Source organism: Charadrius vociferus, unplaced genomic scaffold (genome assembly GCF_000708025.1).
Source record: "Charadrius vociferus isolate BGI_N301 unplaced genomic scaffold, ASM70802v2 scaffold163, whole genome shotgun sequence".
Lineage (NCBI taxonomy): Eukaryota > Metazoa > Chordata > Aves > Charadriiformes > Charadriidae > Charadrius > Charadrius vociferus.
In genome coordinates this window covers 20,197,108-20,224,457 of record NW_009648332.1, presented here as the reverse complement: position 1 = coordinate 20,224,457, position 27,350 = coordinate 20,197,108, and the positions used below count along the sequence as shown (strand labels likewise).

Genomic DNA, 27,350 nt, shown 5'->3' with positions numbered 1-27,350 from the left:
AATGAGGGCAGCATCCCTGACAGAAAAAAAAAAGAAGATCCTTGTAAGCGGGCAAAGATGGCAACAGAAAATAAGCTGAACAGCAAATTTCGAATTTACATTGGGCTTAGTTGTTTAATGAATCTCGTGTAAGCAATACAGAAACTGCATCCTGTAATAGAAGGGGAAAAAAAACCCAACCACCCACCTGCCTAAAAGTTCAGTGCTGTGGGACTCAGAATCACGGAATCACAGAATTTTCCAAGTTGGAAGGGACCTCTAGAGATCATCTAGTCCAACTCCCCTGCTAAAGCAGGATTGCCCAGAGCACATCACTCAGGACTGCATCCAGGCGGGTCTAGAAAATCTCCAGAGAAGGGGACTCCACTCCCTGGGCAGCCTGTGCCAGTGCTCTGTCACCCGAACTGTAAAGAAGTTTTTTCTTGTATTTGAACGGAACTTCCTATGTTCCAACTTGTGCCCGTTGACTCATTTCAGCATGGCTTTGGTAAGGGCTGGTGGGCTGCAGTCCAGCGGGGAGGAGGGCCCAGCCTAACCCAACCTCCACCTCCTCTCGTCCCAGGGAGTTAAACCTACGGTGACCAACAGCACTGCTGCAAAATATTGCTGGTCACTGCAGGCATCAGCCTGAGCACAACCTGCCATGTGAAGGCCGAAACAAAGTGCTGACAAGATGCGCGGTGCAGAAAATAAATCATTAATATTTGTTGGACTCCTTTTCAGCTGCCTAGAAATGGTGAGTGCAACTAACTTGTTTGCTTTCAGACTGTTTTCAAGAATGATACTGCACTCTTTGTAGAAGTAAACTAAAAGTTAGGGTGGAGGCTACCTGACACCCACTTCTATGTTCATGTTTTGTTACTGTTACATTTTTGCAGTGTTTACAAGTGACTGAAAAATAAAATAGTATATTAGGACCCAAGGTCTTTCATAGTCTGTCAACAACTGAAAACTGGATCAATAGGCAGATTCAGAGAGGAAAATTAAGTAGTAATACAATCTGCATACCTGTACCAAATTTCATTGATTGCATAAACTTTCCATGCTAAAAGAATCTGAGCAAATACATCATGTCAGTAAAATGTGTTTAAAAATGTGGTATTTTAAGCTGTTGTTGTTACTAATGTTATTAGTTTTTAAATTTTCCAAATAAAATATTTCACTTTGTATTTCTAATTTTTTTACATCTTCCTTTTCAGATCTTTTCAGCTAACACAGGTAAATCTTCAAAATGTTAGTTTGGTTTTGCCTGCTTATTTTTCAGTGGGTCTGAAGAGAACGCACACGTGTGATTTATAATAAAGCATTCTGTAAGTTCTGGCAGCTTTACAAAGAAAAATGTTTTTCAAGTTTGATTCTGCTTTAAAAGAATCTATGCTGATATCTTTATAATTTTTAACCTCATTTTTAGGATTCCCAATTCTGTTGGATATTCACACAAAGATTCACATTGACACAAGTTCACCCTGGTTCAGGGAGAACACTCAGCTGGACAAATTGTGCTATTCTTTACCTACATAACCGTGCTACAAATAGGATCCAAACTGTCCCATGTTTGCACACAATTAATTGTTGTATCTTTTAATAAAATAAAAAAGCCAAACAAAGAAAACAACGCACACAGCCAAAAATAACCTCAAAACACATGATCTCTTAAGCATAAATATTTCCAGTGTTTTACAGCATTTTATACTTTCTTCAATCTTGTGTTTTCTGCCTACAGCTCCTATTGCCATAAATGTGAATACTGACTAGTTTAAAATATGAGGAATGCAAGATTACAAGAAATGCTCTCAGAATTCATTCATTCTCTGGTGATAGTACACATTCCTGCATATGTACTGCGCTGTCAAGAGTCTTAAATGCTTAATTGTTGCAGACATGTTGTTGCAGTATCTGGACACTTACTGTAGCATATTCTTTTCATGATTTGCAAAACAAGTATTTGATCCTATTCATGTGTGGAATAATGTTGATACTGGTTGTATATTCACATATGGATTATACCTATGCCGAGTATTTTTTAAAATAATTAGACTACAGCATATGGGGGTTTTAAGAATAATAGCCATCATCACAACATGATATTGTGAGAGCAAGCAGCAGTTATTAGAGTAATTAATGGATTATAAAAGGGAATGAGGAAAATAGCACTCCAAATTCAGTGGTATGCCTATCATCTGGAAATTTGGTCACATAGATGCTTGATAAGGCACTGAACAATCTTCTTGTCAAGACTTGACTAACTTCAGGAATGACTGAAATGGGTTTTTGATAAATGTTTTGGTTGTTTGGTTCTTTTTAGGTTTCTCTATGTCTATATACGATGTGACATCACGAAGCATTTATCTCAGATGGCCCAAGTTTTCAGGAGCCTCTTCTTATAGAGTCACAGCTACAGCTGTGAATACTGTAGGCCACTCATTACTGGCTCATTTTAGTGATGTTACACTTAAAGGAACTCTAACTCCATTAATTCCCAATACTATTTATGCTATACAAGCAGAAGCCATTGACAAGAATGGAATTGTTCTTGCAGAAACACAGATTATGCAGTCAACAGGTTAGTAAGAGAAACTTTGGGAAGTATGATTTCCATTGACCTCTGTGGGACTGGGATTTTATCCTTGTTGTTTCATTGTACTGGTAGGGAATAGCTGCCACTCCTGTTGAAGCCTTTCGCTGGTCTCCTACTGAGTTCAGTATTAGTATGATGAGCTCCTTTTCCCCTCTGCTTTTTTTTTTTTCAATATATATGTTTCCCTGTCCTGCCATACACAGCTTGCTCAAACTGCAGCTTTCCAAATCACCTACCCTTTCATTACAAATGCAGATGTAAAGCTATATACATTTTTCAGTACTGATACTGATAAACAGTATTTTTGTTTAATTCACAAAAGGACTTGCATCCTGTAAGTCATTGATGGATACTGAAGAAGAATCTACATAAACAGAAGTGCTTTTTTATTTTATCACTGAAATGTAATTGAAAAAATATTCTGTTGATATTTTGTTTTCAAATAATTTGATAATTTTTAGAAATAGCCATTATTTTTCCAGTATAAAAGTAATTATTACAATAAAAATTGAACATAAAAAAGCAGTAGTGTTTATCCTGATAAGTGTAAAAAAGCTTCTATTACTAGCTTAGTTATGGGAGAACAGATATTAATGATTCATGTTCTGTAATTTATTTCTGACATAAATCGTGTGCTATATATTCTCTACTTGACTGCTAGGCAAGCAACTCCCTTAGACTTGCAAGAGGATTTCCTGCACAGAAATTTTTATGAAGTGTTACTAAAGACAATATTTTAAAAGGAAAAAAACAAATCATAGTGCAATAGCTTGCTCAAAGATTGTGAAAGACACACGTGCAAATGTTCCATAGGCATGCTCATATAGAATATAGGTTACCATTTTTACAAATGTGGCAAGAGAGGGTGTCTGGCTATTGCTGAATACGAAAATGCTTGAGAATAAGAGAGCAAACATAATGCTCGGGGGTTTTATAACAGTGTATAATACTTGTGAGGGTCTCAAATCCCCAATTAGCTGCCTTGCTATGAATAAGTTTGCCTCAAGGCTCATACTTTCGTCCCAAATACTTTTTTATTCATTTTCTTAATTTTAGGTGGGATACACCTTCATTTTATCTTTTTTTCTCTTCTAGTGAGTCTTTTGCAGCCTTGCACTTTATGGACTTGCTTTACATATGCTGATTCTGGTCTGAAAATCTTGATTACCGAACATAAATGACCTGTGGTTGAGAAATACACCCTCTGTAGTTACTTTTGAGACTGCAGTACGCAGGATCTCTTTCTGAATGGCCTGCAGCATAGCATAATAGAAAAGCATTTAATTGCAATATTTGATGTGTCTTTTTATTGTATATCTAACTATGTCTGCTCTGAGCAGGGCATTAGATAAGTTGACTTTCCATGGTCCCTTCCAAACTAATTATATGTTGCTCTGATATGGAAATGCCTAAGATTCAGCATCCTATGTCAGACTGCTTTGTGTAAACATCATCTTCTTCTTTGTCTATATTGCTTTGTATATTGCTTTCTATAAACATCCAGTGTAGTTCATTGGCTGTAGAGCAAGACAAAAAAGAGACCTCTCAGTGCAACCTAGGTTAAATAATGGTCATTTTCAATAGTGATTTCAAGGGTACTAGAATATTTTTATTAAAAGGTGAAAGTTGGTCTAGAATATCTCAAGACTCTGTGTATGTTGTTGATGTTCATTTAAACTTCATTTAACTTAAATTTTAAACATTCATAAAAAGCGTAGGCCATTTGTCCTACACTTTGTCTTTGTGAAATGTTCAGAGCACTTAGCGTTTCACAGGGCTGAGTTTCCCAACTTCAGTATGTCCATTGTTATTTCTGTTTTAGCCCCAGACATACCTGTTATTGACCAAGCTTATTCAAAACTTAGCAACAGTATCACAGTGGAATGGAGAGCAGTACCTGGGGCGACTAGTTATCTGCTGACTGCACAAGATGGAGATTCCTTCGTTGAAACTATAGTTGCAAATTCTCCAGGCACAGTGACGGGACTGAAACCTGCCACCTTGTACAGAATCACTATCAGATCAATAAATTCAGGAGGAAAAAGCCAGCCTTCACCTTTCAGAAAAGCAAAAACAGGTGGACTTTCAAATTCTTATTCTTATTTTAAATTCTCTAGTGCTATTATAATATAAAGCATTCATACATGCATTTTTTTTTTTTTTTTTAATATTTGAACAGAAAATAAACAGTATGGCCCAGGCATGTACTGGTCCTGAATTATTATAATCTTGTATTTTGAATTGTATTGATCACATTCTCCTTTCAGTTTTTGAGGACTAGAATTCAGCCATCTCACTTAATGACCAGAACAAGAGTCTGAATTAATGGTTTACTTTATGACAGTACTGTAAGTTGAATGTTTAATAGGAAGTTTGCTAGAATTTGTATTAATGTATGTATTTTATTTTAACAAAAGACATAACTTGATGGAATGGAAGAAATGAAGAAACAACTAAAAGTATAAAATAATAAGACAATGGAAGACAGGAAATGCAGTATCTTGTTGGTGATTTTCATTCTTCTACTCACTCAACCTTTCATACTTTGTGTATGAGTTACATTCATTTTACAAAACCTGTAATATAATGGATGCAGCAGATCAGTTTCCATATTTATGCTGTCAGTCTTGCATTGATTTATTTTTCTGGTTTTGTTGTCGCTGAATTTGTCTCTCAGAGTTTGGTGATTGTTGTTTCTGTGTATTCATTTCAAATTTGTCCCTTTCAAACAGTATTACTGAAAAAACAAAAGCTTAATTGGTGTTCTTTCTCAACAGTCCTGGCTGCTCCAATTCTTTCTGTTAGTTCTCCAAGTTGTGACTCCATTGCAGTGAGCTGGAAAGCTGTGTATATGGCAGCTGGATTCTCTGTGTCCCTCATGAGATCAGATGGTTTAGGCAGAATGCTGAAGGAGAACACCACCAATACCTCCATGATATTCACAAATCTAGACCCAGGAACTCTCTATACCATCAAGGCATATGCCTGGAATGTCAATGGGATCCCTGGAGATGATTTCACATATAACCAAAGAACCAGTAAGAAATTTTATTTTCTGAAACCAAATAAGCATTAAAAAAAAAAAAAAAGATATACCAGGAAGTATTTATGTGTATGTGGGATTGTGTTATGTTTTTCAAAGATACATTGGGTAGATTTTCAGATCATGTAATATTTACCCCATCTCAAAGTTCCTGAAAGCTCAGATGACATGGCTATGTTTAATGAATATTACTGAGGCAAAGGTATTATTAACTACCACTAAAGTAGTACCTAGGACAGGCTTCAGTAAGGATTACACAAGCTTAGGCTGATTTGAGGATTTTTTTAACTGTGAGAAGCAAATAATCAAATAAGGCAAGAAGTCTCAACAAAAAGCTTTGTGACAGTGCACAACCAGAAGTATTTCTTCAAAAAATTGTCACTTTAATATGCAAGGGGAAGCTCTGCACCACAAAAATTGTATTTAGTTTGCAAGTTATAAAAAAGCTCATGTCTGTAGGCCATATGCTAAGTTGTATTTATGTGTTCCAAACTGTTATACTGTAGGTCCTAAGGCACCAGAGGATGTCCAGGTAGCTTTTAATAGTGGTGCTTTAAGAGCTATTGTTTCTTGGATGCCAACAGAAGGAGCTCTAACTTACAGTGTGACAGCCTCCAGTGGACTCTTGAAACTGAACTGTAATACATCTTCTGCCTCCTGCATGGTGCCATCACTCCAGTGCGGCTCTGAATATTATGTTTCTGTCACAGCGTACAATGATGCCGGATACAGTAAACCTACTGATGCAGTAAGCTTAAAAACAAGTATGTGTCATTGATCCTTATATAGCTTATGGCATATTAACATATATTTCTTTAATGTCAAGTGTAGTCCATTACAATTCATGAGTGGTTCTCAAATAGTTATTTCTGCTTCTGAACTTCATGCATGAACTGTGCCATATACCTTTCTATTTTGGGGATAATAGCCTAAACTTTCTTCATATTTCTGTGAGAAGAACTTGCAATGGTGTATATATTGTTTGGTGCACCAGTAAGCCTGCATTTTCCTCTTACCAGAAGCACCTGTTCCAAAGTCAATTTTCTGAGTGTAAAAGTAATGTAAGGAATCTGTTCTCCTGTGCGAGGTCTGTCACAATTAGATTGGGAGAAATCTATGAGGAAGTAGCATTAAGGACTGGCCCTAGGCTGAGAACTGTTCTAGGCTAAATCTTGTTGTTAGTTAGAAAGGAGGTCAACAAAGCCACTTTAAGCTAAAGTAGCACCCCTAGACTAAATTAAGATACTGTCACAGACCATTTTCAGATAGCATCTTTGTCAGGACAAAAGGTTGCTTGTTTCAGCTACTTAGCACGACTGCCATGTCAGAGGTTTTTGCTTCCTGGCCTGTTAGATTACCTGCCCGTGTAAGCAAAACCTAAAGCATTTTTGTTATTATGTGCTACCTTAAAGACACAATGTTATTCACTTAGTTATTTGCTGTAACCTGCCTCATTTTGACTTCTCATTGATATGAGTTGGAGATCATCCATGTGAGCAACTCAGAGGTGGACCTAACGGGATTAGAGAGCCTTAAGCAAGAGACAACTTTTAAACTGTGGGCTGTAATCTTTGCAGCCAACGTTGCTTCAGCTAGGTCATGTATATTCGTTCTAATATCAGCAAGCTAAACTTTTTGAACTAGAAAGAAAGTAAATGTTATTTGAGAAAAAGCCATGAAGTTTGCAGTGTAATGTGACATTTTGGGATGCAACCAGAAAGGAAACCTGGGCAAAGGACAGCTCTATTTGGACACAACCAATGAGTTGCATACCAATATATAAAGGATTTTCACATAAAGGCTTTTGGATGCCCACTGCTATTCAAGCTAGTATTCTGATTGTCATCCAAAACTACTATTTTGAGCACAGACTGTGCCTGTTCCTTTTGAAATACTGCCTGGTACCACTGGTTTTGTTCACAGGGGCTCCTTATGCAGATCTCTCTTCTGTAGAAAATGAAGGTAGCTTCTATCTTGTTCTGTAAAGAGCATACTCGCTTTTTGTCAATATAAGTAACATCCTCTGTAAAGGCAGATAAGTTGCTGGTTTTTGAACGAGACATAGTAACTGTTCAAGCTGAATAGAATGATTCTATGTATTCTTGATTTTCCTTTATTCTCCAGAAGTATAACTTCAATAAAAATATTCTGATTACAATTCTTTTTTTTTTCTTTCGTATTTCAGTTCCTTGTGCACCGGTAAATATATCAATTGAAGAGGATGAACCTGGTCACTTGTTGGTATCATGGTCTAGCGTCAATTTTGGTCATTATTATGTGGCTTTTGTGAAGAGTGATGATGGCTTGGAAGTGCACTGCAACACATCACATACTCAATGCCATTTCCAGTCGGACTGTGGCTTCACTTATTTCATTAGTGTCTTTGCATATAACAAAGCAGGGCAGAGTCCTTTAGGTGATGTATTCAATTATACTACTGGTAAGTAGCAATTAGTTGGAGCTAGTTGATCTATGATCTTTAAGGTCCCTTCCAACTCCAAGCATTCTATAATTCTAATAACAGACGGTCCTGGTATAACATTTGAAGTCTAGTCCTGTGGTTTTTTCTGTTGCCTTAGGAAGGGGGTACTAAAGTCTTAAACTTCCTCATAGAGAGTTTTCATATTTGGAAAATTTAAAAAATTAGTTAAATGGGAGATTGTGAAGAATGTTGTTAGAGTTATTTAACTTCTAGATGCTTTGAAATTTTAAATCAAGGATATACGCAATTCCTACATCTTACCTTAGAATATCCTCTATTGATTTGGAAGGCGGGGTACTGAATTAATGCAAGAAGTAAGTCTGGCATTCGTGGGACTGTTTGCACAGTATCGGTCACCTTTGGAGATTTAAGGCATGAAGCGTGCCAGTTTTCAGTTCTCCTTCGAGTTCCCGTTTGCCTTGTCTGTTCCCAGCACCTTGTTGCCCCAGCGACTTCAGGGCGGCGGTGGTGTCGAGCGACACCGTGCGGGTCACCTGGGCTCCTGTCCGCGGTGCTGAAATGTACCAAACCAGAGCGGTCGGCTGGAGCGGCGCGGTGCTCTGCAACGACACCGCCGCCGCCTGCACCTTGTCGGATCTCCAGTGCAACACCCGCTATAATATCACGGTTTATTCTTTCAGCGAGGCCAGGGGCAGCAACACGTCGTGTGCGTCTAAGTACGTGGCAACAGGTATTACCACCATTCTTATTGTCCTTTAGCAGTAGAAATAAGTAGTTAAGACACTGCAGCGATTCGTGGATTAAAAGCATTACTGGAGTGCTAAGTTACTGTAACTGATAAAAAATTTTTAAAAAGTAAAATATACTTAAAATATACAGTATCTTTACAAATATACTGTAAGTGGGGACCTAAAACCAGATTTGGATTGAATGCTTCTGATAGCTCCAAGTTTTTGAAAATCAGATTTACAATTCACCTCTGGTTTTGTATGCAGAATCCGTATGTTGTCAGTTCTGTCACAAGCTTTAAATGCTCACCAGGAGTAGACATTAAGAACCATATACTTTTCCAAAGTTGTTTGTCAGTTCTAACTGGAATTTAATTTTCACATGTAACTTCTATAGTATGCATAAACAAACTGTTTAAATACTGTTAATATGAAATATTTCAGCACCCTGCAGTCCTGAAATTAAAAATATCTCAAAGGAGGCTCTTTCTGTAATCAGCGTGCACTGGCAATCTAACAATGAAGAAGCTACATATATTGTCACTGCCAGAGGAGAGGCTGGACTTTGGCATTGCACAAGCTCTGGAAGTTCCTGTACCCTAATTAATCTTCCCTGTGGATCTGCTTTCTCTGTTAGTGCTGTAGCAAGATCACCAGCAGGACAGAGCTTACCAAGTTACAGTGTCCCTTTAGAGACAGGTATGTGGGAATTGTATATAGTGGAAAATATTTAGCAGAATAATACTAAAATAGTTTTATGTCTCTATATGCTTTTGGCTATTTTTTTTTTTAATTACAATGTGTGAACATTATACTACCTGCTGGTGCATACTGGATGTCCTCTGCTTAAACGTGTATGTATCCTTGTGTGTGTGAGAAGGAAGGATCACTTGGCACTTGCCTCACACTGAGAAGCCTTAGTGCAACCAATTATCATCTGGCACAGCTGACTAAAATATACCAACATAATCCACTAATGTAATGCATAACTTCCTTGTCAGCATTTTAACTTTTAATATTACCAGGAGAGGCAATGTGGTGATATCCATGTCAACAAATAGTGTGAAGAACAGATCACATCCTACCAACCAATCCTGCTATTAATTTGCTAGCAGAGTTTTGTCCTGTGCCACTGACCCAGACAATCCCCAGGCACAGTTCAGGGTTAATGTACACAAGGATCTATTTTTAACAGGTAGTTTGGCTGCAGTCATTTTACATTTTAGAGGAAGAAACTTTAAACAGAGCTGGACTGAGCTAGATGACTTGAGGGGTAGAGATGGACCCTGCTGAATTAAACTACAGATGTACCCTGATACTCTAATGACAAATTTTAGTAATTTTTGGTATCTTGGTGAACAATCATCTTATAATAATTCCAGGGTTATAACTCACTGCTATAAACAAATTGATATTATATTGACATTCTGTTTATTAGAAGCTTGCCAGAAGAGTCAGGTATTTTTCAGCATGCTAACATTTGCCTGAAAAGTATGCACGTCTTCGTTCCTTTGCTCTTGATCATGTACTATTATAGTTGCAACCCCCCAAAATACATTCCATTTTACAAATATAAAACAGAATTTACTTCTCTATCTTTTGTTCTTTTCCAAGCTCCTTGTTGCCCTAATGAACTGATACTAACTCAAGTGACGCAGTCTGTAACAAATATCAGCTGGTCTGTTGGGATGGGTGCACAGACATATATAACAACACTGGAGTCTCCAAGAGGACAGGCAAAGTGTCACACTCTTCAAAACTACTGTCTCCTGGGATGCATCACATGCGGCACCAACTACACAGTATCTCTGAAAGCAATCAGTGAAACGGGTTTGACATCCAGTTGCACATATCAAGGATATTCTTCCAGTATGTAAATTGTGAATGCAATTGGGAAGAAAAAGACTCAATATACAAATTACTTTGTATAGTGTTCCTCTCATACAAATAGTGCAGCTGAAATTCAATACATAGTTAATACACTTGCAGTTCCCTTTCTTAAATAAATGCGCTTTGGATTATTTTCACATGTCATTTAGACCCTGTTCTTGTAACGGCCATCAGGTGGCCATATAAAGAAGTTCAGATAACATTGCTCCAGAACCATTTTGTTTTATTTAAATTATGCTATGGTATAATTAAATTTTAGAGACCACAAAAGGATTCTGGGCACTCTACGGTAGCCCTGGTACCTCCATAGTCAGGAGAGAGCAAAAATATTCCAACATGTAAAACAATGGTGGAATTCCGGCTCCAAAATATGAGTCTGATAGAACATTTTCTTCCCTAGTTCAGTTCAAGAATTATTTTGGCTGTCTGTGAAATAATAATTTCTCATTGAAATGCTGGTATCTAGTCTGATAGTAGTCATATCATCTGGTTTAAAATGCACTTCAGGAATTTATAATGCGTTGTCATTCACAAAATTTGCTTATTAATCTTTCTTATTTTATTAGGTGCTTGCTGCCCTTCTGGGGTGAAGCTCTATAGACTCGGCAATAATGGTATCAGGGTATACTGGCGAGCTTCTGATGAAACGATAAACTACAATACTGATTTACATGGCTCAAAAGGCAATTTCACCTGTAGCCCTAGCTCAGGTCTAAGTCATTGCGATATCACTGAGATACCTTGTGGGGATGTCTACACAGTGGTAGTATCTCCAATTACTGATACGGGGCCGAAGCTTACATTTTGTCCTAAGAAAATATATTCAGGTAAAACTTACATTTCTTTGAATGATGTATTTTTGTCCATGCATGCTAGGTGGTTAAAATGTAATTTGAAGTTACGTGAGTAAAGGTGGCATGGAATAGAACTTTTCTGTTCTAGTGTTGACTCCAGAGTAAACTTTATGGGTGCTATCTTGTAATATCTGTGATGGGAACGTCACAGGAGCATTTTGGGATGGGGCATACTTATCTACACAGGTGCCTCTTAACTGGATCACCCATAACCTGGTGAATACAGAGAAGTTAATTTTCACCTGGGAGGTTAGTGGTTAGAATACAGAAGCAAATAAATGAGGGATTTTAATTGTTTTGTTTTCTAATTTGTTTTATAGAATTATTGTTTTTGAATAAAGAAACAAATCAAGAACTTCTATGAACCACTCCTAAGCATATTTTTAAAGTAAAAATTGTTTAAAGGGGTAGTAATTTCTGGGGATTCCTTTCCTAGGGCATAAATTTAGTCTGTTATAAAACTACTGCTATCTGATGGGATTGCACAGTTGTATAGCCTGGACTGCATTCTACAGACTACTAATGTTTTCTGGCTTACAATCTGACACCTAACACTTATACTACTGTTTCATGTCATTTCAGTAACCTGTTCTGGAAGCTCTGTTGGAATGGGTAAGAACACACAGTACATTAGTTTCAAATCCATTATGTTTGTAAAACACGTTAGCATCATGTAACTCCAAGATGCAAATAATATTTGATAGTCAAGGCCTGTGTTAATGTTATGCAGGTTTGTCTCATCCCCCCATCTTATAATTTATAATTAAAAAAGGAAAAAAATCTTACCTATGTTCTGGCCTGTATACCATCACGCATTCTACACTGTCACAACTTTTACTATTTATCTGATAGCGCATAATAAAAGGCAGGCTTATAGCCTTGCTGTATCCCATTACAAATTAAACTTGGTTGCACTTCTGATTTTTATTTTAAAAAAAAAGTTTAAAAAGTGTGGCTTACCTCAACCTATGCTTATTTCTTTTGGGGGTTTCAACAGGGTAGTCTTGCGCTTTATTCGCCTATGTAAACTGCTAGAAACAACTTCAAAAGCAGCCACTGAAACAAACATTTCTCAAGACAGTTGGTTTTCCATAACTGAAATGGTCTTAATTTCTGAATTCTATTATAGTGATTTATAGAGGAAAGAGCAATGCAGAACAACATATCTAGATGAAAATTCTGGTTCAGATAAGGAGGTAAGTTATAAGAGTCGCAATTCAGATTAGGATGTATTAATCAAACTTTTCCTGCTGCTGATACACCAGTCCTGTATATCATAAATATAACTGGTTTGTTAAAATCCATCATATTTTCTTCAGAAACCTCATGTTGTCTACTCCTACTATCAATACTGACTTCTCTCCTCCATGTGCAATAAAACCCTCTTTCACTTCATTAAGAATTTTCTAATTGTGTCCTATCGTTCCCCAGAAGAGCCCTCAAAATCCAAACAAATCAAGATACTCTTCGACACTCATTTACTTTCTCTGCTAGCTAAAATTGCTCATTCTCCAACAAAAGTACTGTTGTTCTGGACTATTTACTGGCCTTTTCTCAAAAGGATGGCAAGAAGTCACTGCTGACTTTTTTTCCCCCCCAAGGTTGATCATCTCTTTCCTGCTGGTCTACAGCTATCTTGGATGTTCAGGTTGTTGATAACACCATTCTCCCTAAATGCTTTTCGCAGTCTTTCTTTCCCTGAAGCTGGAAAGGTGACATCTGTGCTTAACTGCAACAGTCACAGCTGCTTGAGGACTGGGAAGAAGGGAGCTGAACAGCTAGCCATATCTGAGATCTAAGCCAGGACATCAAATTTAAGCCCCAACTGATAATTTTTAAAATGCAGATGAACACTGATAGAGATTTCCATAATCTTGAACTGTCATTTTCTCTGTAAAGCAATCAGTTTCAAAAGCTCAAGACAGTTATTAATCAGTAGGTGTGTTCTAGACCTAATGTATCAATGAAATAGTAAAGGATGAAATAAAGATTCAAAGAGTGAAATTTAACTCCAAAAAAAAAGAAGCAGCTGTTCAGGTGTACTCAATTAAAAGTAGCTTGAGGCTAAATCAAGTATTCTAAGGCTATTTCATTTTGATTTAAATTTCAAAAAGAGTTTCTTCCTTTACAATTTTGAGAGATGACTCATGAGGGTAAACATAGCTCCTCTTCCCATCAGCTGACTTGTTTTGCTTCATGGCTAATGAAGAGCAGACAGTTATTACTAAAATTTTAATTTCCCATTTTTGGAAAGGGCAGAACCTTTTCTTGTACTACACAGTGGTCACTTTTTCGACCAACATAGAAAGCAAAGTTCAAGTTCAAGGATTCTACATATAAATAAAAACAATTACTCAAAGATATCTTAAAAAAACAGTCTTCAGAAGCTTACATATAAAGGTTACCAAAGGCAACAGGGTTTTTAACACTATTTTCAGCTTATAAAAATAGACACCATGCATTCTGAAAGTTTTCTTTCTTCACAGAACACAGATGTACTGAGTATCTCAGTCACTGCTTCTGATCATTTGCACAAAATAATATGGAAATCTCACTCTTCAATACATTGATTTTAGATGGTCCAGGAATTACATGTTGCATCTTAGAATGTGATCTGCATTTATTCACTGTCAAACAAGTCTTTCTTTAGGAAACATGATTTAAAACTGCCCTGCATTACTTAATAAAAAGTTGGGTTTATTTCTCATTTAATTTGAAAAAAAGGAAGAATGTAGAAATAAGTATTGTTCACAACTTTCTTCCTGAGGGGTTTATTTAAATATTTTTTCTTTGCAATCATCATTGTCAAACACTGTCACCAAAGCTTAAGTGTTTAACCAGATGGCTATTAACTGGATTTTCAGTGGTCTAAAGCAATCAGTTTCTCTTGAAATCAAATTCAAGCCACAGCTTTCTTGTTTTCATATAAATAATTCTGATATTTCCATGCTCTAACAGTAACTCTAATGTATTTTAAGCAATTATAAACTGTTGGTGTATTTTTTTCTCCATTCTTCTTGACATACAGACATTGACATCTCAAAATTGCACACTACAATCTTGACAATGCTGTAGTACTATTTTCATCTGCTCCTCTCATATTCATGATTGAAAACAAGAAATGTAATTGTAACAGAACATATTATTTGCATGTCTTTTAAAAAAAGGGAAAAAGAAAAGAGCTGAAGAAGAGTCAAGATTCCAAGAAAAACTGCATTGATTCAGCTCCAAAAACATAGTTAGAGGATGTAGACAATTTACCAAAACAGGGAGGAAAAGCAACACAACCAAACTGAGCCAGATCTGCACCTCCTACTGTGGCTTTGTATATGTTGCAGGCGGTGTTACTCAGGCATTGGACACTGTCTAATAATAATTAGCACTACTGATATGTGAAACATCACTGGCACTCACAGAGATGTTTAAAAAACTTTAGCCAGGATTAGTTTCAGGTTCTCTCCAGATTGAGGCAAATGCTTTCTTTTTGGGTCACGCTGACTTGTTTTAAGATCACAGGGAAGGATGATCAGATATAGTGTTTTCATAAATGTTGTGCATCCATAGATGTAGTTCCTATACGATTTACTAGTAAGGAGCTCTGGTCTTCATGAAGCAAAAAAAACCCAAATAAACTCCACAATAACAAAACAAACACACACACAAAACAAAAAAAGCAACCCGCAAACAAACCAAAAAGCACCCCAAACCAATCCAACCCTACAAACCTCTTAAAAGAAGAAAAACTTGAGAATCAGGAACATTGCTGTTGAAGACCCAGAGACAGACAGCATATTGGTATGCTATGTAAAATGAATGCTTTCAGAACAGTATCTGTTATACTAACAAATTGGGTGATTAAAACCACCTTGGTTATTTCATGATAAATGCCTTCATTAATGCTTATTTAATAATAAATTTAAATTGAAGGAATAATTTTAAATATGTATTAGTTGCAATTACACAGATGAACACTTGCAAAAAAAATTTGCTATTGTTCCAAATACAAATTATTAATAATTATATTTGACACAGAAGTCATAGCTGAAAAAATTAGATAGGCTGTTTTTAGTCCAGTAAAGAAACTGGCAAAAATCTATCCTTCAGTTGGTTTCATATTTGACCAAAAATTGCTGAGACTTAAGTGTTTTCCCACATCCAACTATTGTTGGGGGAAGAGGAGAAAAAAAAAATAAAAGGGGGGGGGAAGAGAGAGATAAGATACAATGACAACTACATTGCAAAACCTCATGAGTGGCATTTAAATGCTGGTTTACACTGCTGAACAGCTGTAAAGTTATGTGCACTTCATAGCAGTGCAGAAAGGGCTCGAACATCTACCAAAGCCAGTAGAGGTCATCTATTTCTTCCAGGTTCCCATGTCTTTGAGTCAAGACAGTAATATTCAGCTGTAAACATGAAAAGTATGAGCTCATTCATGTTTGTTTATCAACATATAAATGAAAGTATAAAAACCATGGGTGTGCATACTGTCCAAAGTAGCCCACAACAAGATCAGACTAATTGCGGTGCCATTCAAGTCCCCCTTTTCAATACAGGTAGGTAATCAAAATATCACTCCTATTATGTTTAAAAATCGGTACTAATTACCTGCACAGTTATGTAGCAGTAGGTAGATGCGAGTCTCTGGGGTCAAAATAAAAGAATGCCAGTTTGCTACTTAAGGTCTGCAATATTGTTCAACTAATTGAGTAGTATCTTCAAAAGAGTAAAAAAAAAGTAGAGGTGTGTTTCTCAAATTAGTATGATTAGTCCAAATAAGTACTTGTCATTGGAGCCACATGAAATTTCAAAGACAGATTAGACTCCAAGAGGAATGACTATGGACACATAGCATAGTGTGGAAACTTCAGGTTCATAGTGTTTTGTTTGTTGTGCTTTTACCCTCAGAACTGAAAAATAACTGCCCAGGCTCTGTCAGCCAGAAGGTCTACAACCATACCTGCTGGGAAAACTCTCACAACACCTCCAACTAAAATTGGGTTTTCTTGTAACGACTCCAAGCCAAATGCCCGCTGGAGCTGTACTGCTAGCAACTGCATCAGAGCCATCAGCACTGGCGACTCCACTGCTCTTACCATTTCTGATCAGAGCTGCTTTGTAAAGTTCCATGGATCTGTACCTTCTGGTTTCAAGGAAGGTCACATGAAATAAAATGGCACCAGAAAGACAAAAAGGAATTAAGAGTCCCTGGCTCCAAACCCAAAAGCTGCACGATACCAAATCCCAATGATAACATAAGATGGGCATCTTAGTTTAAATTGTTTTCACGTGTCTTGATCAGTCATGAATATTGTGCTATCCATTACACTACTAGCTCAAGTACATAATATGGATCAGATTAAATCTGAAAAAAGTTGGAAAGGACTATTTATTGAAAAATAAAAGCAAAGCCTTCAAGTTACTGCACTTGTAAGAGACACTGGCACAGGCCAGTCTGTGCATAAGCAAAGTATCAAAATGTTACCTATCTTCATGTAATAAGGCAGCTCTCGCCACTTTCAGGTCAAAGATTGTTTCTCAAATATCTGGATTTTGCCTGCAAATAAACCGTTCTTTCACTGTATTTTCCAAGAACAGCAGAGGAAGAGTCCTAAAGGAACAACTGGAGATCAGGAATCCTTTTCTCCCTGACAGACCGCTGGCCTTGCAGCCTCTCTGCCCAAGAACATGTTTCAGAAACTCGTAGGCTGATGGTTAAAAACTAACGAGGCCAAAAGCAGCCTTCTCATGGCAAATAAGGCAAATTGAAGTTGTCGTCATTGTTTGGACAGAATCCATGCAATCCCCTGGCAGGCTGCAAAGGCAGTTCCAATAATCCACTAGCCAGTGTATTTCTGAAGTGGCCAATACAGTTTTTCTCCTCCCATACTAAACAAGAGCTCAGTATTTTAGTTTTACACTGCAATGGAATTAACTTGTTGAAGCTTAAGCTTTGTTTCAAGGTCAGATTTAAAATCAGATAAAAGTATAAGCAGACAATATCTGAACCACCTCAGTATTAAAAGATTTCAAACACCAAGGACCACGGTGACAAAGGAAAGACTAACAATTCAGAAAATAAATAAGAGCAGGGAGGAAGAAAAAAGTGAGTTTGTTATTTTAGCTTCTTTGACTACTATGGAATGAAGTGTACTGTTAGACATCCAAGCACTGTTTGTTTTCTCCTGGAGGTTTTAAAAAAAATAATCCTAGTATTTAAATACCATGCCTAGATAGCCTGCATCACACAGAAGCAAAAAAAGGCACAAATACCAATTTATTTCTGCCTTCAGGTCTTCATGATCATGTATGAGTCACACTGAATGTTCTTCCTATTTCTGGGCTGCTGCATTTCTTTGTTGGCTACATCTTCCTTATAAGGTACTTCATACTTAAAATCCCTTATTCATACAAAGCATCACTTGGTCTGAAAACGAAACGTGGAGGAACCCAAACACTCTTTAACTGGCAATGAACATGCAGGGAAAAGCTGACACCCAATACAAAGGAATTAATTGAGAGTTTATTCCAGATGGTTCTCCTCACTTCGTATACAAGTCATCAGAATAATCTATCAAATAGACTTGGACTTTAATGATATGATTTTTTTCTATAATGCATTTTGGTTTTTGCTTCTAACAACCTGTTTAAAAAAAAAAATCTGCCAGATGAAATGTTCAGCACAAACTGCAATCCTTACTATTTGTAGAAAATATGACTTAAAAAAGGACACTATCAGGTAATTCTTATTTTAAATGTTTACACTTATAAAAATGCTTTGGAAGCTTGAAACTGAAATCCTTTGTAATAATTTTCTTCTTCCTACCTCCCTCTTCCCATCTTAAATGCCTTTATTAGCCCAGTATTATCATAAACAGAGTGCAGCTGCTGGTTAAAAACATCAAAAGACCACAAATGTATAAATTGTGTTTTCAAAAGAAAAAAAAAAAAAGGAAGCTTATATGGATTATTTTTTTTTTCCAAACAAATAAGATGCATAGATGGCTACGGTACTCATCCGTCAACCTTTACAGTGTCCGCTTGAGGTAGCCCTTCTAAAGAATTACTAAACAAGCCTCAACATAATCTAAATCTTTGCATCAAAACCACTATGTCCTTGACAGTCTGCTCTCAATTTAACACCAGTGGTGATCAACACATAATACATTTTAAGCTTTTGAAAAAAACAGTAGGTACAGTGGACATAAATGTTAGTTCTAAATCTGCAGCCCTCAATGTATGTTGTATGCTCATAAATATCTCAGCTATAATACACATTCAAGATCCATCCCTAAAAGCCATACTATTATGTAGAGCACAGCCATGCTAACTTCAGGATACAAACCATAATTCCACGTCTACAAAAGGAAAGTAGAATTAGTGGCAGTTTATTGCCTCATACAAATTTAACCAACATGGCAACCATGCCAAAGGAATTAAAACATTTTCAGGACATATGTACAGACTGTACATTTCAGAAACATCTGAACAATAAAAATGCAAGAACAATCTCTGCATTACGAATTAAACTAAACAAATGGTTTGAAACCGTCAATGCATTGAATGGGTTTACAAAGGCACTTCCCTACCCAAAATAGGAAATGACAATCTGCAGCCTAGAGGGAGGTTGGAGAAGAGTGCTCATCAACTACTGCACAATCTCAACTTTAAGAAAAAATAAGCAGGATTTAATCAAACATTTATAGGATTCAATGTGATCCACTTCTGAAAGAGTTCACACAGTCTCATCTTTGTTTTTATGTTGCTTTTCTTGGCTCTCTCGTTCCGTACTTTGGCTCCTTCGACGATCGTGTTTGTCCGAATGGTCCTTACTATCGCTGTGATCATGTTTGTGGGAACGTTCTTTGCTTCTGCTGCGCTTTCTAGATTTTTCTTTGCTGGGACTCTGGTCTCGTTTTCTGGACTTCTCCACACTATCTGTTCTTCCTCTGCTTCTGCTTCTACTTCGTTTATTTGACTTCTCTTTACTTTCATTTTTATGTTTACTCGATTTCTCTTTGCTCCTGCTTCTGCTGCGCTTACCTGTATTCTTACTTCGGCTCCTACTCCTATGCTTTCTTTCCCGGCTTCGACTTCTACTATGTTTTCTCTCTTTTTTGGAATCCCTCTTGTCATCCCGGTGTTTCTTGTCATCCTTGTCATCCTTGTGTCTTCTCTCTTCTACATCACCCTTACTTTTCCTTTCTTTTGATCTTTCTCTAGATCGATCTTTTTCCCTCTCACTACCTCTTTCCTTATCATAATCTCTCTCTTTTTTCCGGCTCCGTTCATTTTCTTTCTCTCGCTCTCTGTCCCTGTCTCTTCTATCTGCTTTCCTGTCACGACTTCGACTACGGCTTCTGTATCTGTCCCTGCTTCTGCTTCGCCTCCGTTCTAGTGTGCGATCAGTACTTCGAGATCTCCGCCTTTCTTTTTCTCTCTCCTTAGCTTCACGTTCTAATCTCTGCCGTTCTCTTTCTCTTTCTAGTTCTCTATCAAAACTAGATGATCCGTGGCCTTCCCGATGATGACTTCTGCTTCTGGATCTTCTGGGAGACCTCCTGGGACTGATGGATCGCCTTGGAGACCTTTTAAAATAAAAGATACTCAATATGAAACACAACCTTTTTAAAGTTAAGGGACCCTCTTTACTTTCCAATTTATACTTATGTACACAGTCTATATTTAATCTTATATACCAAATATATACTTTTTCTTTCAATCCATTAACATCCATAACCTGTTTTGCCTTTTGCCTTAAAACCTATCTCAATGAAAAGACAACACGTTTATGGTACTATGTGGCTCACTATTGAACTTTTAACATCCATTTTCAAAATAACGTGTATATGACCTTGAACGTCTACGTTCCGCATGCCGGTCTATTTCTTCCATTCCCTCCTTGCCATCTTTCTTGATTTTTCTAGGTCTGCTTTTAATTTGCTGGTCAATGGCTTTCTGGACTGGCACAGGAATTCTTGGAAACAACGTGGAAAACCATTCAAGCTTAGTGAGGAAGGAACGAAGCATCTCCCCGATGGTCATAACACAACCCCCACCTGCCTTCACATCCAGGTCCTACAAAATACAAGCAAAAAATATCCTGATGGTCAAAAATATTCTTTACTGATTAAAAAAAAAAAATGCTGCTACATTACTGCCCTCTTGAAGGCTCATGATTATGAAAGTTTACTTGTCTCATATTCTAACACATTTCCTTAGAAAAATTCAAACTCTGCACCCTTTGGATTTGGCAGTATGTTACAGATAGGGAATGGGACTTCATATATATGCATGCAGGCACATACTAATCCTGCAGCCATCTGGATGGTAAGGGACTGTCGATGAAGAGATTAACGTGAAATCCCCTTACACAGTCTGGTTATATGGTATGATCTTGCATTTTATATAAATGCCACGAAGTAGAGAAGTCCTCTCAAACTACATTTAATACTCCATTTTGTGGATGTACAACTGCGCACCATCATACCCAACCCTGTGGCCTAAATCATTTAAGAACTACATCATTGCCTATCTAAAAATGATCATAGGAAAACCTCTAGTACAAAATGGCATCCTAACAGAATTGGAAGCAATAGCAAACCAACTGCCATGAAGCAGTGAGGTTTCTAATTTAGAAATATGTAAAAAAAGAAATAAATGAACAAATAATTGGAAACGCATAATCCATGATGACCATTGTCTCTGAAAAGGGTCATTACCGCATGAAGGCCTTCTTGCTATGCCCTCTCACAGCTCAGGACATGTTAGTCAGCTATTGTCAGTCCCAAACCTATAGTGCAAGCACACAAGGAAAGTGAGATTTGTTATCTAAACAGGAAGAGAAAATCTAAATGTAAAACTGCTTGCACTCACACACATTTAAGTGTTCAGATATACAGTTTTTCCAAATATAATCGCTGCAGAGATCTAAAGAAGAAAAAAAGGAGTTAAACGTAGCACCTGGAGAGTACGTACAGTTAAACAAAATAAACATAAGAAGCATTTTGAAAAGTAACTCTGTATCCTGGGAAGTTTTTCACAGCAGCATGACAAAAGATGAACTGCTTCCACATATTTAAGAACTGGAGAAAAAAAAAAAAAATCCTGTAGGTTTAAATCATTCCATAGAGAGAGAGATTCGCTTCATCCTATTGAGCTTGACCAGGACTGGTAAGAAACTTTAGACAAGCAGCCCCAAGCACTTTTTCCTACATAACACAAAGCTAGTGAAAGCAGCTGAGAAAGAAACACTAATTCCAAAAATATATTGGGAGATTTTAAACAACAATAAACAAATATATGCTGATAACCATTATCTGCAAGAACTGAAATATATTAACTACAAAAGGTGTTTTGAATGATGACCCAGTTAAGACCTGCACAATGAATATCGCTTGTGATTGTTTTATTGTCCTGGGAATCAAGTTGTTTGTGGGACCCTGAAAATGAAGCCACCCCAATCCTCCTCCTAAGTTACAACGCAACACTGCAGAGAAGAGTTCATATTAACTAGCACCACCTGGGGGAAAAGGAGGATTTCACAACAATGCAATCAGGATTTAAATTTGTTTTGATTTTTGTTACAAACGTACAATAACACAGGTTTACCTGAAATAACAGCTGATTCCTTTTTGACACTTAACATGAAAGAAGCTGTTTAAAATAAATACACTGCATTGCAGTCAGATACAGATATAATTAACACTGGTTTTAATACAAGTATTTGGACATCATTTGCAACTACAACATTTGACATTTCTTGAAGTAGATGCCTACTGTCACACTGAAGAGGCCAAGCGATCCTTTCTGTTCCATTCTTAAATCTAGGATGTAATTTAAGATCTGCTCAATAAATACAAATTGCAACAGTACGTAGCAGACTGTATATTCAACTTCATAGACTGAGGAACCTCACCCAACAGCTCCTACTCCATTTCACCAGACAGTACGTCAGGACTACAGTACCAAAGGTATTCTCCTATCTGACTGCATAATAAGGCAGCCTCTTTACTGAACTCCTTCAGTTAGCAACTCGCATTTCTTTTTTTGCCCTGTTACTAAAGACATTAAGGTTACTAGAAACAATGCCACCTTATGCAGTGATTAGGCGGGTTGTCTCTCCTCTGAAGAAATCCTGGGTTTAGTTATTCCAGGACATGAATAATAACCACAGAGATTTTTGGTAGTATTTTTCAAGGTGAATGTTGGTTTCTGCTATATACTTCCCACTCTTCTATGTGAGCACCAATTCCCCCTGTCACAATAATAAATGCAAAATACAAGTTTAGCACTCTCAGGACTTACTATACCTTGTTTAAAAACAATTCTTTTTCTAAAAGCCACATAGAAGCCGCACTCACACAGCATGCTGTCTGCATTCTGATTTAATAAACCTGTTTCACATGGCTTTGTAATATTTGACACAGTAACATCCTACCCAATGGAAAATTCTGTTGAATCTTTGAAATCTAAGAAAACTGACCTGGATCCCAGTTCAGACCTGCTTCCTGCACTAATTAATGAAACTACAAGAACATAAGATGGCAACAGTAAAACTACAGAAAACCTTATCAAACAATGTTTAAACCTAAAGTAATAACATGAAAAGAAACAAAAGAAAACAAATTATTACCCTCGCCGACATACCTCTTCATCATCAAGAAAGGATTCAAACCAGTCCCATAGATCTGTAGGTGGTTGTGTGTACCTTTAAGTACAAAAGGAAAGTAAAATTTTAATACAGCTTTCTGTATACTAAATGAGTCATTAATTGATTATATTGATACTTACCTAATATACATAAATCCGAGAGCCCTAATATATGGAGAGTCTGTATGAGTTATAAGGCCCATCACTTGCTTACGAGTGAGTTTCAGCGTGAATAATTTGTAGAGCAGGCAAAAGGCAGTAGACACAATTCCTCCAGTTCCAACACCCCGCACCTTTCAAAAGAAAAAAGTTAGGTGACAACACAGAAAGTCACAAAGACATTATCCCAAATCTACAAAAGAACATGAGAACACACACAGGATAAACTCTAAATCTACAAACAGAGCTATGTGGGAAAAATAACACTACTTGCATCCACAGCTCTGTAAGCAGGGGGAATATATCAACTCTTTGTAATAAATGCTTTTACATCTAGGGACTGAGCCAACATACAAGCAAGTTTTAGCTGTGCTTGGGAAATCTATTTACCAGACAGAAAAATTCAAGAAGGCACGTACTTCTACTTACCCCTCCACACATCCCTGTCTGGCCTGCTGTTTTTCTGCTCCCCTTTTCCCATGGTTCAACATGCGTAACCTGAAAGGACAGGGTGCGGAGGGAGGAAAGAAAGAAAATGACAGTTACAATCTCCATAACATTTAGCTGCCTATACAAACCTAATTTAAACAATGGATATCCTAAATCAATCTTGAATCACTTGTTTTCTCCTACCAAATTCAAGATCAAGTCTGCTTTGTCATTAGAGCAAAGCACTTGGCTTTTTTGATTACCATGTTAAGAAATTAAAGCCAAAATAATGTATGAAGTTTAAAAAAAAAAAAAAAACAAACACCAAAGCAAGCATCCATGCTTATTCTATACTCCATGTATTTTCAAATACTTTATGACTAAACCCCATCATTACTATTTTCTATGGTGACCTAACAATTACCTTTATTTAAACTGTCTCTTAAAAAGTTTAGTGATGTATGCTCATGGCAATTAAAAAAGTCAAAATCTACAGTCTCACAATGATAAATCTCATTTATACAGTAAGCTTAGCTAGATACTTATCACCTACAATTAGGACAAAAGATGTCTATGAAGTGTAGTATTTTAATCTAAAAAGCCAGTGTTTTTCCTTGTAGACTGCAGTGATGATGTTAGACAAAATTGTTCCCAAGTACTAATGAGTAAAGCCTGCCTAATTCAAATCTTTTGAGATGCACTTAAGAGATGAGTGCACGAACATCGGTAACCAACACCATTTCTTAAATTTGACAGTAAGAGTCATAAACAAGTTAAAAACCATAAAACTGCCTAAGCTACTTTTGAAATTGTGAAATTCAGAGAAGTAACATCTGGCTCAATAAACATGTCAACTTAAAAAAGTAAATAAAAGCAAAACAAAAATATACAATGATGTTACACTGGATTGGGGATAAGAGTTTGTGGCCAAGTTGTACTGTAGTTCACAAATTAAACAGCTTTAACAATACATGAAACAAAACTATGTATACAATCACATCAAATCAGAGATATACTAATGGCTAAAGTTGCTGAACCATTAGGTTTTGGGGTTGGAATTTTTTGTTGTTGTTGTTTGGGCTGGGGTTTTTTGTGTTGGTTTTATTTTTATTTTTTACAGTTGCTGTCTTATCCAAATAGGAAGCATGAGAAACGCCAGTACCATAAAATTCAAAATCCGCTATGACTTCCTGTATTATTAGCATCATAGGAGAAGTTCACAAATACTACATAAATAATACTGCACATCCTTCTGATTATTTATGGTTTTGTCTCTCACAGGAAATGGGAAGTATTTTTTAGTCAAAGGATCGAGTATGACACTATCACAATGGTAGTCTTCCATTTTTTTTAATTAGTTACATTTATTGGCCACAATCATTATAAACATGCTGGTTTTGACAGGCATCAATACAAAACCCCAAAGCCCTGAAAACTCAAAAAAGAGTATTTAAAGTTTTGATCCTACAAAGACTGCTGCATATGCTTAACTTGTTGGAAGTATACCGATTAAATGAAGTTGAGGACATGCACATGGTGCTAAGATCACGGATAAAGGAAGAGGAAGTCATCGACTTTGCAGATCCAGAACTACAAGTGAATTAATTCAAACACCTAGACAGAATCTGTATCTTCAAAGATGGTCCTATCACTAGCTGCCTGTGTAACTTAAGATCATCTTTCCTGAGTATGCAGCATTCTTAAATTTTTTAAATGGGAACCAAAGTTAAGTGGCTCAAAGACAAATACACTCAAAAATACACCTGCTATAGTAGACACCGCATTCATGGGGGAAAAAAAAGCGAGCCATTTTTCAGGAATCTTAAAACATGAACAGAATTCCAATCTTCTGAATATTGATGCAGTACCTTAACCATCAGGTTATCTTCTCCCTCATATTTATTACTCATAAGCAAGTAAAGGGCTGAGTTTTCTCTTTATTTAGCATGCAGTTTTGAGTCAGAATAACTGTCAAGCTCAGTAAAGAAACTTTATTTACATTGGATTAATAAGCAGATATTTAATGGTATGTCAAAATTCTTCCCTGATTTAAAACTAAGCCACTTGTGGAATGAAACACTGAGACAAGCAAATGAACTATTTGACCTACTGCAGCTGAGCTCCACCAATACTAAGACGACTAATCACATCAAGTATTTTTTACTACATCTGAAATGGTCCCTGTAAAACACAGCAAGCTCTCCAGTTTTCTGAAAATATGTTTCTTTTATAAACTTTTCAGCTCTTGCCATCACTTGCAAAAATAAACTTTGCTGCTTTCCATTCTGATAGTCAGAATGAATTATTTCAATCTCATATGCAGCAAGCAGTAAATTAACTGAAGAGACAAATTAACTTCATCGACAATCTGTGTTACTAGTATTAGGATATAACTTTCCCTGCTTAGATGAGACAAAAAGGCTACCTTAATTTTTTTTTATATTCCAAAGTATATTGAAACCCACTGACACAGTAACATTATCAAGTGGAATCAATTCACCTGAGAAAAATATCTCAATAACCACCAAAGTACAGCTGACTGAAGACAGTAGCCTGAGTTACCTAAATTTTGCTCTCGTTATCAGAACAAAGAATGTGGCTGTGTTGATGAGCATTAATTATGCATACCTCTACCTGGGAGACTGGCTTGATGGAAGCCTCGCTGCAAAACTGATTCAATCCTGCTAACAAAACAAGAACTGAGACATGGGTGCACTGATACAGTTCGGTTATCTCCCCAGTACGTCCTACCTGACGCCAAGAGAAGCACTAAAATGAACTAGTTTTTGACTGGGTGTGGAGAGGGGGATCTTAACCTCTAACTGAGAAAGAAGGCCACATGCAAACTCCTGTTGAAACCACCTACTACAGCCACCACCATACCTTTTGCGCAGTTACACGGCGTGTCGGCAACTCCGCGGGTGCGGGGAGCGCTTGTCTCTAGAGGCGGCATGCAGATCGGGCCCCCTCCCCGCTCTCTCCGACTGAGAGCGCTGCCCTTAGACGGCCATTTCATCCCCACACTGCCCTGGCTCACACCGCCCGCTTCAAAACTAACTTATAAGTCCGTAATTCCAAATCCGACGCGAAACATACTTCTTTTGTAAAAGAAAACAGGCAGCACCTTGGATTCCCCCAATTAAGCAATTAAAAAAAAAAAAGGAGAGACGTGCTCGCATCCCTTACCACAAGATAAGGGGCAGGAAGGCAAGAGAGAATCCGCAGGCCGCAATCAAAGCCTTCCCCCGTCCGAACCCCCCTCCACAGGCAGGCTCGGGACAGGCGCCAGCACAGCCCCGAGGAGCCCGCGGCGCCCAGGGCGCGGCCCGCAGGCTCACCTTGAAGTAGATCTCGTCCACCACTTCGTGGTAAGTCTTGAGCTCGTAGAGCTGCACCTTGAAGTAGGGCGACGAGAGGATGTTGGTGAGGATCATGGGGTTCAGGTTCATGGTCTTCTCGTTCCCCCACAGCGGCAGCACGTTGCCCTGCTTGCCTGAGGCCGCCGGCTTGGGGGCTCCGCTCTGCAGCTGCTGCTGGGCCGGCGGGACGGCGCCAGGCTGGTGCTGGGCCGCCT

General features: G+C 37.5%; 2 protein-coding genes across 2 annotated transcripts in view; one reads left to right on the top strand and one right to left on the bottom strand.

Annotated features, from left to right (window-relative positions):
- Positions 1-673: 673 nt before the first annotated feature.
- Positions 674-12,706, top strand: FNDC7 (fibronectin type III domain containing 7). Its single transcript, XM_009884785.1, has 12 exons — positions 674-736; positions 1,200-1,218; positions 2,306-2,563; positions 4,401-4,655; positions 5,356-5,616; positions 7,807-8,061; positions 8,537-8,794; positions 9,237-9,491; positions 10,407-10,661; positions 11,249-11,509; positions 12,119-12,148; positions 12,666-12,706. The coding sequence occupies exons 1-12, from the start codon at positions 674-676 to the stop codon at positions 12,704-12,706; spliced, it is 2,211 nt and encodes a 736-aa protein (XP_009883087.1).
- Positions 12,707-18,908: 6,202 nt separating this feature from the next.
- Positions 18,909-27,350, bottom strand: part of PRPF38B (pre-mRNA processing factor 38B) — a 10,521-nt gene continuing 2,079 nt past the window's right edge. The window contains exons 2-7 of the mRNA XM_009884922.1: positions 27,115-27,348; positions 23,777-23,845; positions 23,330-23,481; positions 23,186-23,246; positions 20,391-20,614; positions 18,909-20,124 (exon numbers count right to left, since the gene is read on the bottom strand). Of these exons, the coding sequence (XP_009883224.1) occupies positions 19,272-20,124; positions 20,391-20,614; positions 23,186-23,246; positions 23,330-23,481; positions 23,777-23,845; positions 27,115-27,348 (1,593 nt within the window). The 3' untranslated portion in view covers positions 18,909-19,271. The remainder of the gene's footprint in view (positions 20,125-20,390; positions 20,615-23,185; positions 23,247-23,329; positions 23,482-23,776; positions 23,846-27,114; positions 27,349-27,350) is intronic.

Excerpts from the sequence above, each read along its gene's own strand:
- FNDC7 (XM_009884785.1), top strand. The coding sequence starts at position 674 with ATGCGCGGTGCAGAAAATAAATCATTAATATTTGTTGGACTCCTTTTC. Across the intron at positions 9,492-10,406 it reads CAGTGTCCCTTTAGAGACAG|CTCCTTGTTGCCCTAATGAA; the intron begins GTATGTGGGAAT and ends TTCTTTTCCAAG. Across the intron at positions 10,662-11,248 it reads ATATCAAGGATATTCTTCCA|GTGCTTGCTGCCCTTCTGGG; the intron begins GTATGTAAATTG and ends TTATTTTATTAG.